Here is an 11971-nt window from a genome sequence, read left to right as displayed (position 1 = left end):
AGTCTGATTTCCTACATAACACAGGCCACAGATGTTGTGCAGCGACTTTTGCATCACACCCAGCAGCATGCAGCTGATACAGAGTATCATGGGCGCCAACTTATATGGGCTCCTGGGGCTTTAGCCCCAGGAATATTCACAGTCAGGGGCTCTGCTCCAGCAATATTTGGAGCTAGGTTTCTCCCCTGCTCTGGGCTGCCTGCAACCGCGGGGAGCCCAGAGCCCTTTAAATCTCAGCCGCGGCCGGGAGTCAGAGGGCTCTGGGCTGCGCGCTGCGGCGGGGAGCCCAGAGCCCTTTAAATCCCAGCCGCGGCCAGGAGTCAGAGGGCTCTGCGCTGCCTGCTGCGGCGGGGAGCCCAGAGCCCTTTAAATCCCAGCGGCGGCTGGGAGTCAGAGGGCTCTGGGCTGCCTGCAACCGGGGGGAGTCCAGAGCCCTTTAAATCTCAGCCGCGGCCGGGAGTCAGAGGGCTCTGCGCTGCCCGCTGTGGCGGGGAGCCCAGAACCCTTTAAATCCCAGCCGCGGCCGGGAGTCAGAGGGCTCTGGGCTGCCTGCAACCGGGGGGAGCCTAGAGCCCTTTGAATCCCAGCCCCTGGCCGCTGATTGCCCCCTCCCCAGACCTCTGCCCCTAACTGCCCCTTGGGACCCCAGCCCCTAGCGACCCCTCCCGTCTCCTGCTCCCCAACTGCCCCCTCCTGAGACCCCACCCAACTTCCCCCCAGGACCCCACCCCCTACCTGTCCCCTGATAAACCTCCTGGACTCCCATGCCTATCCAATTGCTGCCTGTCCCCTGACTGCCCCTCCGAACCTCTGCCCCATCCAACCCCCCCGGCTCCGTGTCCCTTGACTGCCCCCTGGAACCCCGTACCTCTTCTCCAACCCCCAAACCGCTTACTGTGCCACTCAGACCAGCGTGTCTGGCTCCGTGCAGCTCCAAACAGTTGCTGCCATGCTCCCCCATGGAGCCCACAGCCCTCCCCCACCCCCAGCACCTGCCTTCCAGATTTGAACACCTCAAAATTCAGGAGTGCTCAAGCTCGGTTTGGGCAGCTTTTACTTCATTTCTCCCAAATCAGTTTCCTCTGCAAGGTACCAACTGAAGGTGCTGGAGAACAGAGAGATCGGGTGGCCTCCTAATGCCTGGAAAAGAGACAAAGGCCAGAGGAGGGAGTGTCAGTGCCTGTGCGGACTTCTGGGAAGCGCATGGTGTGGAAGGGGATGCTGGGATGCTTTGGAACAACTCCATACAAAGCCAGTCAGGACTCTGGGGGAGCCTCCTCTCTTGGAGCATACTGTCTCCAGGGCAAGAAGCTTACACCTTCCTGGGTCTGACCTCGGAGCATTCAGCCCTTCCACACCGTGCACTTTCCACAGCGAGTCTGCCCAGGCTGGTCCTGGGGCAACCAGAGGTCCCTGCACCCCAACTCCGCAGTCAGATGTGACTCTCAGCCAGACAGTAAAACAGAAGGTTTATTAGATGATGGGAACACAGTTTAAACAGAGCTTGTTGGTACAGAAAACAGAACCCCTCTGTCAGGTCCATCTTGGGGGGTGGGGAGCCCAGAACCAAGTTCTGGGTCTCTCCCCATTTCCCCAGACAGCTCCAAACTGACACTCCCTCCTCTGGCCTCTGTGTCTCTTCCAGACAGGGAGCCCACCTGATCTCTTTGTCCCCAACACCTTCAGTTGGCATCTTGCAGGGGAAACTGAGGCACCCACACAGTATTCAGAGAAAATATTAAGAACATTCCCAATTCATCACAACAGGTGCAACAAAATATAATACTGTATATTGAAGAAGGCAAGTGCTGCTTCTGACTTTCCACTTTTAATTGACCCTTGTAATCTTGTGGCACTGACGCGTTGTAGCTTCATTTTATATCGGCTTACAGGGCGGGAGCGGGGGGGGGGGGCACCACCATTTTGGGCCCCACCAAAAATTATACAAACCTGCCGCCTATGCAGAGTATATCACAGCATTTACACAGACATCCAGTCTCGATTGAAAGACTCCAAGTGATGGAGAATTTACCACATCCCTTGTGGATCCGTTCGTATGGTTGACTTCCCTCCTAGCTAGAACACTGCCCTTTGTTTTCAGCTTGGGCCTTGCTGTGTTCAGTTTCCAGCCATTGGATTTTATCAGAGGAGAAGTATGTGCGTCCGGGGGCGGGGGCGGGGGCAGCAGAGGCAGAGAAGGAGCCGGTAATGATGAACATTCTTGGCTCTATTTTGTGGGACTTGATTTTACCCTTTGAACAAAAGCTTCACACCAGTGGCTGGAGAAGGAATGTAGAAAACCTGGACAAGGCAGTGGAGCAGGGCTCCATTTGCAATGAAAGAGGTGCTGGGGCTCAAGCAATTTGTTACTTTCATAACCGACATGGCAAACGCTGAGGTGCCGGGGCTCTGCACTGCCAAGCCAAGGGGTGCCGGGGCTCACCTGAGGGGGGTACAAATTAAGCACTAGGGGAGCGAGAGAGAGAGAGAGAGAAAGAGTTTAAATGGACACTGTTAATCACGGTGAGGCTGAGATGGCGGGAGTCTCATTTAGATCCGGCATTTCACAATCTTGTCCTGGTTAGTGATAAGCCACAGCACACCCAGGTCATAGGACACATGTTTGCAGTTGCAGATGAAACTGCCCACCTGGGTCCAGGTGGTGCCGACGGGGTTGCTTTTAGTGATTCCATCCCTGAAAGGAAGTTGACAGGACTGGTGTTAATGCAGCTCTGCTAAGAGAAGGACTCTGCCTCTATCCCAGCCTGTGGAGAGCAGCTTCTCAGTGCAGCCCAGAGGGTAGCCCCAGCACGTTTCTCCTTGCTCTCCACTCACGGCCCTGCACTGCAGCACCCATCCACCTACATGAGTGTCTGGCCAGACCCTATTAAGATGGCAGGATCAGAGCTGAGCATTGCAAGCTTCATCTCCCTGCGGTGTGGGCTGAGGGCAGAAGGGCAGGAACATCCTCTCCAGGGAAACATTCCTGCTTCCAAACTACATGGGGCCTTTCCTCTGTCTTGGTCTGACCCAGTCTGGCCTTTCTTATGTTCTTAACCCTAGGCTGGAGGATGCTCCATCGCTGTGTGGGGATGGCACATGCGCAGTTTGGGTGCACAGAGGTGCTGTGAGGGGAATGACCAGGACAACCTGCGCTACTTATAATATGCAGAGCTCAGGCTTCCAGGAGTTCCCAAGAGAGCAGAACCTCTGCAGTGGGCCTCACTCCCCTGTTTGGTTCCCTGCTGGAGTCCTCTCAATTAGGCAACAGTGGGTGCCTCGTTGTGAGGTCATTGGGATGCTGGAGAGCCCTGGAATCAGCTCATTAGGAAATCAGCAAACATCAGGCACCAGGGTCGGCTTGCTCCACAGCATCAGGCAACATCCTGTTCTCTCTAAGCTCTTAGGGACAAGTATGAATGGCCCTGATCACTCATGGGAGGAATCTTCCCTCCTGCCTTCTCCTTTACTGTACCTGCGATATACTTGTCCTGCACTGTTCACGCCGTAGACAGAGCCTTCGGTCCCGACCTCAATCATGGACAGCTTGCCTGGAATCTGCTCCCACCTGGATCCTGCACAAGGATCCGGGGTGACATCAAACCGGAAATAGATATCGTCAGCTGAGTTAACTCCCCAGCAACCCCACACACCACAGCTGTAGTACTTCAGCTTTCCTTCAATATTGACCCATGGCAAGTCGGAGGCACCATTCGCAGAGACCGTTGGTGGACGAGACAGACAGTAGATGTCATCATTCATGTTGACACCATTGACGAACATGTCTCCACCCGCGTCAATTTGCTTGAGCAGCCCTAAAAACAAACAAGGGAAAAACAATGTTCAGAGGAAAGAGCAGGGCTGGAGCAGCATGGAGAAAATAAGGAAGCAAACCACCTATTGAGAACTCAGCCAGAAATATAACTAGACACCAGAGGAGAGAGAGAGAAATCAGTCAGAGACGTTTGGTCTCGTGTTTGGAGTAGTGGCCTGAGATCAGGATTCCAGGATCTGGTTGCCAGTCCTCTCCCAACTTGCTTAACGGCCCTTGGAAAGCCACTTAGGGCAACAAGGGCCTGAATTTAAGAACTACTGAGCACTGAGAGCTCCCATTGACACCAGTGGGAGTCGTCACTGCTTAGCACCCCTGGAAATCAGGACGACTTAGGTGCTGACATTTGTACACTCAGGTTTGGAAACATGGACATTAATCTCTCAGTGCCCAGAATATGGGGCCAATATGGGTCTTGTGAGTGTCAGGGTGTGTGTACACACTACATTGCACCAGTTTACATGTCCCTAATTTAATTCAACTGCTGCCAAAGCCTGTGGGGACATTTAGTTTGCTTTCAGAGTCTCTGATTTCATTTCCCTTAAGTCGATTAGGCCTTGTCTACACAAGAAGGTTGCACTGCTTTAATCAATGGTCTGAAGCCAGTGTAAACCTCTGGAGTATGATGCCTCTACATGGGCTCAGTTATCTATATAATAAGATTTCAGGATTGTCACCTCTCAGCGTGTCACTCTGAAGCCTAGAATGTCCAGACTGCACAGATTACGTGGTCCAACTGCCACAGCTGTGTGATAGCCTGGGCTTTCAGCTCCTAGCACCGGTCTGAAGGTGCTTATACCCAGAGGATAGGCTGGTAAAAGGCACCTCTATACGGATATAACCCCAAGCATAAAAAGTTATATGGATGTAGCTATTTTGGTAGACAGTCCCACTCCTATCCAACACAGTCAGACTGGTGTACAAACCATGTGTAGACAGGCCTGTGTGAACATTCTGATTTCAGTTTAAGGACAGGACTACGCGTGTTTTTGTACTGCTTTGTATCAGTCTGGAAATGCATAGAATGAAATCAGTGACACTCCCCAGTGAAGACACAATTGGACCAATAACAAGGGGCTCATATCGCCATCGCTTATTTCACTACATTTCCCACAATAATCTGGACGGACATAAGCACCTTCATACCTGGGCAGCTGCATCCACACTCGGAGGTTGCACCAATTCAACTAGATCAGCTTCCCTATAGAGTTCAAGGTACAGAACCGGTACCAATGTAACTATACAGACAAGCTGTCATCAGATCCTGAGAGTGGCCCATCTGGTGGGAATTGTGACAACAGCTTGGGGTCGGAGTTTGGAACTGGGCACAGGATCCTAACAGAGCCGCCTTTTGTCGTCCCCACGACATATCAAAGCTCATACGTTACCTGTGACTTGTTGCCAGCTTCCTCCCACCAGCTTGTAGATGTTGTTCTTGCTGTTCACACCCCAGACTCCGGCAGGACCAACTGTGACGTGTTTTAAGGAGCCCGGCACCTGGACGAAGCTGTCTCCGTATAGCGTGTAAATATTGTCTGCGTTGTTCACTCCAAACACCTGCCCATTACTGGCATCAATCTGCTTTAATGCCCCCGGTATCTCAATGCAGTCCAGAGCTGAAAAGCAGACTGAGAATGTTCATGCACATGGACTTGTTAACAAGCAGGAGAAATAGCTACAAAAGAGATAGAGCTTAGGGGGCTGGGTGACTGAGGATACAGGACCTTTGTTTACACGTCCCTCACTTTTCTGAATCCAGAATAGGAGGGTGGTGGCCCAATGTTCTTACCACCTAATATCTGCTTGGAGGCCCATGTGAAATGAGTTTGAGGGTCCCAGTCTCGTTCCCAAAGTATTAGAATAGCAGCTGGTGCTAATTGGCTCCCTGTTGCCATCCTCAACAGAAAGGCCAAGGATTATACTGACCACAGAGACGGAGCTCCAGTCTCACCACTACAGGTGGTCCCTCCTGGTCAGAGCTGAGCCACATTATGGGGGAAGCATCCCCTGCCCCTACACAGACAGCACTGGGAATTAACAGAGGGTTTATGGCTCCAGAGCTGGGGATCTTGCACCAGAGCTGATGTCACATCAACAAATGCTCAGGGTTCAAGATGGAAAAGGCCCTCCTGCTTCTGTTGCGATTTCTATTCGGTTCCTACGGAACACATCCCCTAGAGAGAACAGTCCAAAGAGCCACCCAGGAAGTTGTGTAGGTCAGTTATGGGGTCACAAGAGCAGATCTCCTCTCTGGGGGCATTTGAGATAGCCTGAGAGCATTTTCCATGACACCTTTGTATGGAAGTGAGGGAGGCTCTTCCATTCTGCTCCATATAGAAACCCCATGTGTTGCTCAGGAAGGTCTCAAACTGTACCCATCAACAAGCTTCCCGCAGTTTAAACGTTCACAGCAGCTGCAGGCAGACTCACAGATTTCATAGATTCCAAGGCCAGAAGGAACCACTGTGATCATCTAGTCTGACCTCCTGTATCACACAAGCCGAAGAATAGTCCCAAAATAATCCCTAGAGCAGAGCTTTTAGAATAATATTTAGTCTTGATTTTAAAATTGTCAGTGATGGAGAATCCACCCAGGTAAATTGTTCCAATGGTTAATTACCGTCCCTGTTAATTCCCCTAGATACTAATCAAGTCACCCCTTAACCTTCTTTTGATGAGCTAAATAGATTGCCAGTCCCTGTAGGCCGGTGCAGGGGGATGCTGCCTCGGCAGGGGGGAGGGGTCTGAGAGCTGGGCAACTCAGTGTGCGCTTTTTGCCCCACTGGGGGTCTCTGGGGAAGGAGCCAGGGGCCATCAGCACTGACCAGTGCTGCTCCTGCTGGTAATGTGCCAGCTGTGCCCTGGGGCTGCACTAAAGAGGCTGCCAGTGGGTGCACTGTCCCCAGGGTGTGCTGTCCCAGGGGCCGGCCGGGTGGCTCAGACCTAGCTCCAGCCACTGGGGGGCACTGGAGCAGGGGAGGGACAATGGTGCCTTGTCTAAGGACGGCTCTGGATCTGCTGGATTGTGATTGGCTTAGAGAGCAGCTAGCTGGTGCCTTTCAGCCAACCAGGGCCAGCCCTGGGATCATCACCATCCCGCTCCTCGGGGCAGCAAGGCTGGGCTCAGCGAGGGGCTGGGGGCAGGCTTGGGCCTGCCTGCATGTGGCGGGGGTGCTGCAGTGCCCACAGGACCTGGCAGCTGGTGGTGTCTGGGCAGCAGGACAGAGGAGCCCATGGCTTTGTCTCCCTTCACCCCCGACTACTCCAGCGGCAGGCTGGGCAGCACCATGCTCTGTCCCCATGGGCCCGGCCTCCTGCCCCACCCTGTGTGTCATGGCTTGTGTCAGCCCCAGAGCGTGAGATCTTTGGGCAGGAGGAGCCCCAAGGCTCACGCTCTGGGATACTGTGCACAGTTCTGGTCTCCCATGTTTAAGAAGGATGAATTCAAACGGGAACAGGTGCAGAGAAGGGCTACTAGGGTGATCTGAGGAGCATAGGCGGCAGGTTCGTATAATTTTTGGTGGGGCTCAAAATGGTGGTCCCCCCCCCCCGCTCTCACCCTGTAAGCTGATATAAAATGAAGCTACAATGCGTCAGCACCACAAGATTACAAGGGTCAATTAAAAGTGGAAAGTCAGAAGCAGCACTTGCCTGCTTCAATATACAGTATTAAATTTTGTTGCACCTGTTGTGACAAAGTGGGAATGTTCTTAATGTTTTCTCTGAATACTGTGTGGGTGCCTCAGTTTCCCCTGCAAAGTGCCAACTGACGTTGTTGGGGACAAAGAGATCAGGTGGCCTCCTTGTCCGGAAGAGACACAAAGGGCAGATGAGGGAGTGTCAGTTTGGAGCTGGCTGGGGAAATCGGGAGAGGCCCAGAACTTGGGTCTGGGCTCCCCACCCCCCAAGATGGACCTGACTGAGGGGTCCTGTTTTCTGTACTTACAAGCTCTGTTTTAGACCATGTTCCTGTCGTCTAATAAACCTTCTGTTTTACCGGCTGGCTGAGAGTCACATCTGACTGCAGAGTTGGGGTGCAGGGACCTCTGGTTGCCCCAGGACCTGCCTGGGCAGACTCGCTGCGGAAAGTGCACAGTGTGAAAGGACATGCTGAATGCTCCGAGGTCAGACCCAGGAAGGTGTAAGCTTCTTGCCCTGGAGACAGTATGCTCAGAGAGGAGGCTCCCCCAGAGTCCTGACTGGCTTTGTATGGAGTTGTTCCAAAGCATCCCAGCATCCCCTTCCACACCATGCGCTTCCCGGAAGTCTGCACAGGCACTGACACTCCCTCCTCTGGCCTTTGTCTCTTTTCCAGGCATTAGGATCTCTTTGTTCTCCAACACCTTCAGCTGGCACCTTGCAGGAGAGTGGCCCAGGCCATCAGTTGCCTGGAGACAGGGTGTCGGCCATTCTCTGTGCAGACAGCATCACACTGGCCCTCTAGGGCTTTACAACAATCACACCCCCTTATCCCACCATCTAGAGCCTTAAGAAATGCATTGGGGAAACTGAGGCACACAGACAGTATTCAGAGAAAACACCTGTATACGACCAGTTACATACTTTGAAGGGTGTAAAATAATCAAATATTGTGCTAAATACAATGATACTCCAAACTGACCACCAAACTGACCACCAAATTTAAGTTGCACATTTTTCTCCTCAGGTGAGGGCTCTGGGGTGGGGCTGGGGATGAGGGGTTCACAGTGCAGGATGGTGCTCAGGGTTGGGGTGCTGGGGGCACAGGGCTGGGGATAAGGAACTTGGGATGCAGACAGGCTGCCCCAGGGCTAGGGCCAGAGAGGACTCCCCATCACCACCACTGGCAGCAGCAAGCTCCAGGGGAGGGACCCCTCCTCTCCCACCCTGCCCCCCAGAGCACACTCACTCTGCACCAGTCACTGCACATGCTCCTAGGGCCCCTCTCAGGTCCAGAAAGCTCACTCACCTCCCCTATGATGGGTACTGGGTGGGGGGGGGGTTGCCATCACAGGTGGCCTTCAATGTTGCTGCCCCTCACCATAACTTCACTGTGGATGGGGCTGCCCCTTGCCCAGCATGGGGCAGAAGTGGGGTAGGCAGGGTGGTGGTGGCTATGGGGCGGGGGAGCAGGGTGTCATAAAATTCACCCAAGCCCCAGCTGCTCAGGTCTAGGAAGCCTCCCTCTCCCATCCCTCCTGTGGTGGGTGGGTTGGTGGGTGCTGGGGGAGGGGACATTGCCTTCACATGTGGCTTCCTGCCTCCCCTGTGCAGCCTGCTGCGCCTCACTGGGGGTAGGAGCTGGGGCAGAATCATAGGGTCAAACACTCAAACATAATAAAAAATCATAGGGTCAAACACTCATGGAAGCTGCTGCTAAGGTGAGTGATGTCTGTCTCCTGGCCAGAAGTCCCCTTCGGTCTCCTCCAGGTAGGGGCAGGGGAGGGGAGCACAGCACAGCATGGCCCCCTCCCCCTCCCGCTCCCGAGGTGCTACAGCAGTAGCTAGCATTGCTCTTTCTTATGCTAATGCTGCAGCTTTAGCCCTTAGGCTGCGGCAGCAGAAGGGAGAGAGACGGGCGCTGCGTGCTCTCTTTACATTCAGGCAAAGAAGCTCCAGGGAGGGGGAGAAAATATTGGTGGAGCAGAGCCCCTGGTTATGAATATTCCTGGGGCTTTAGCTCCACGAGCCCATATAAGCTGGCGCCCATGCCGAGGAATGGAAAACCGACCTCATGAGAGGAGACTCAAAGAGCTTGGGGAGATATGACTGCTCTGTATAAATACATCAGAGAGACAAATACCAGGGAAGGAGAGGAGTTGTTTAAGTTAAGTGCCAATGTGGACCCCTGGCCAAATGGATATAAACCGGCCATCAACAAGTTTAGGCTTGAAATTAGGTGAACGTTTCTAACCATAAGAGAGGTGAAGTTCTGGAGCAGCCTCCCAAAGGGAGCAGTGGGAGCAAAAACTCAAACTGGCTTCAAGATTGAGCTTGATAAGTTTATGGAGGGGATGGTATGACAGGACTGCCTGGAATGGTGTATGGTGCATCGGCGACTGCCAGTAGCAAAAATCCCCAACAGCTGCAGACGGGACACTAGATGGGGAGGGCTCTGATCAGGGGCGGCTCCAGGCACCAGCACGCCAAGCGCATGCCTGGGGCGGCAAGCCACGGGGGCTGCTCTGCCGGTTGCCGTGAGGGCAGTAGGCAGGTTGCCTTCGGCGGCATGCCTTCGGAGGGTCCGCTGGTCCCGCGGCTTCGGCAGACCTCCCGCAGGCGTGCCACCGAATCCACAGGACTGGGGACCTCCCGCAGGCAAGCCGCCAATGGCAGCCTGCCTGCTGTGCTTGGGGCGGCAAAATACCTAGAGCCGCCCCTGGCTCTGATCTACTACAGAAAATTCTTTCCCAGGTATCTTCCTGGTGGATCTTGCCCACACGCTCAGGGTCTAACTGATCACCATATTAGTGGTCAGGAAGGAATTTTCCCCCGGGTCAAATTGGCTGAAACCCTGGTGGTTTTTTGCTTCCTCTGCAGGATGGGGTCTGGGTCACCTGCATGTTTAAACTAGTGTAAATGGTGGATTCTCTGTCACTTGAAGTCTTTAAACCATAATTTGAGGACTTCAGGAACTCAGCCAGAGCTCAGGGGTCTAGTACAGGAGTGGGTGGTGGAGGTTCTGTGGCCTGCGATGTGCAGGGGGTCAGACTAGATGATCATGATGGCCCCTTCTGACTTCAGTAAGCGTATCTGAGTAAGACTAGACATTACAATTTTAAACCCAACCAGTGTCCCATAAGTGACTTGCCACAAGATGTCAGAACATGTTAGTATTAGAGCTGAGTGGGTCGAATGCTTATTACATTTTCTTTCTAGATATAGGAATTAGATACAATGCTCCTGTCAGAGATTTCTAAGCTATTATCTGCAAAAAAAAGGAGAGTTTTCAGTTGCCTAAGTAGCCCCTGAAATCATGGTTAAAGTCCCCTCCACCGCCCCCAAATCTGAAATGGTGCCCCTGTGGACCGGCACGGAATATGCCCCCCCCATGCATGGCCCCGTTGGCTTGACTGGAGCTGCCCCCCAGATATGGAAGTCAAATTACAGGGATGGGCTGAGCCTGGGGGCAGGGCTGGGAAGGTGGGAGCAGGTACCGTCGCTCAGTCAGGGCACAGAGAGCTCCTGCAGAATGGACGGGCAACAGGCAACTCAGTGAGACCCTTTCAGTGTTTGTGTCACTGTCATTGGTGCAGACTGCAGGGGCCACAATGTGCGAAGTGCAGGCCACGCGCAGAGGAAAATCTGGTCCCCAACCCACGAGCATCTGCCTGAAAACAGTTCCCCAAAATGTGGCAGTGAATCCAAACTCAGTCCTGCACTGGGGCTGAGAGACCCACACAGCCGTCTGCAAACCCTTCGACAGAATCCCTGTCCCCACGTACCTGAGCTCCCTGCAAGCAGGGGCAGCAACAGCAGGAACTCCCAGAGCAGCATCTTCTCAGCACCCCTTCAACAGTGGGACCTCTCCCGGTGTCTGCGCTGGGGCAGTCCAGGGGCTTTTATAGCTCAAGCACAGCTGCAGGCTGAGCAACCTTCCCTCCCCAGGTGCCCCCCCCATCCTCAATGAGGAAATAGGGAAATTTTAACTTGGCAACAGGAGATCCTGGATCAAAGGCTGTTGAGCAACATTATGGGTTTCCTCATAGCAGTTGTGACACTTGACTGCTTGCAGGCCAGCCAGCCTGGCAGGTGTTGTGTTTGCTAGGTGAGCGCTTGGCTGGTCTCCGGGTAATGGAGGGGTTTGGGGATAAGGGGTTCCCCCTGCCATGCCCGTTCGGATTGCTGTGGTTAACATACGGAACGCAGCCTTCTCCCAATGACCTTGCAAATGTTCGTCTTAGGGCAGGGGTGGGCAAACTTTTTGGCCTGAGGGCCACATCGGGGTTACACAACTGTATAGAGGGCTGGGTAGGGAAGGCTGTGCCTCCCCAGACAGCCTGGCCCCCACCCCCTATCCGCCTCCTCCCACTTCCTGCCCCCTGACTGCCCCCCTCAGAACGTCCAACCCATCCAACCCCGCCTGCTCATGTCCCCTGACCGCCCAGACCCCTATCCACCCCCCTGCCCCCTGCCAGCGCCTGCAGGACTCCCACCCCC

The 11971-nt window shown here is 53.9% G+C and overlaps 1 protein-coding gene across 2 annotated transcripts; it reads right to left on the bottom strand.

Moving 5' to 3' along the window:
• Window positions 1–2484: 2484 nt before the first annotated feature.
• LOC120386499 (fish-egg lectin-like) lies at window positions 2485–11359 on the bottom strand. Of its 2 annotated transcripts, none has more exons than XM_039505906.1 (4): window positions 11257–11359; window positions 5221–5460; window positions 3476–3815; window positions 2485–2695 (listed from the first exon to the last, which is right to left on the bottom strand). In XM_039505906.1, the coding sequence occupies exons 1-4, from the start codon at window positions 11306–11308 to the stop codon at window positions 2551–2553; spliced, it is 777 nt and encodes a 258-aa protein (XP_039361840.1). In that variant the 5' UTR covers window positions 11309–11359; the 3' UTR covers window positions 2485–2550. The 2 variants fall into 2 exon arrangements, with proteins under 2 accessions (XP_039361840.1, XP_039361841.1); XM_039505907.1 differs by having other exon boundaries at window positions 5221–5448.
• Between the last annotated feature and the right edge of the window lie 612 nt (window positions 11360–11971).

The sequence above is a fragment of the Mauremys reevesii genome, linkage group 18 (genome assembly GCF_016161935.1).
Source record: "Mauremys reevesii isolate NIE-2019 linkage group 18, ASM1616193v1, whole genome shotgun sequence".
In the NCBI taxonomy this organism is placed as follows: Eukaryota; Metazoa; Chordata; order Testudines; family Geoemydidae; genus Mauremys; species Mauremys reevesii.
The sequence above is the reverse complement of the archived record's forward strand: the minus strand, read 5'-3'. Positions and strand labels throughout refer to the sequence as shown.

What these genes read in the sequence shown, in the direction of transcription:
- LOC120386499 (XM_039505906.1), bottom strand. Translation starts at nt 11,308, where the DNA reads ATGCTGCTCTGGGAGTTCCTGCTGTTGCTGCCCCTGCTTGCAGGGAGC. An exon ending in AAGCTGGCAACAAGTCACAG is followed by an intron (nt 3,816 to 5,220) that starts GTAACGTATGAG and finishes GTTTGTTTTTAG; the next exon opens with GGCTGCTCAAGCAAATTGAC. An exon ending in GCAGGACAAGTATATCGCAG is followed by an intron (nt 2,696 to 3,475) that starts GTACAGTAAAGG and finishes ACTTCCTTTCAG; the next exon opens with GGATGGAATCACTAAAAGCA.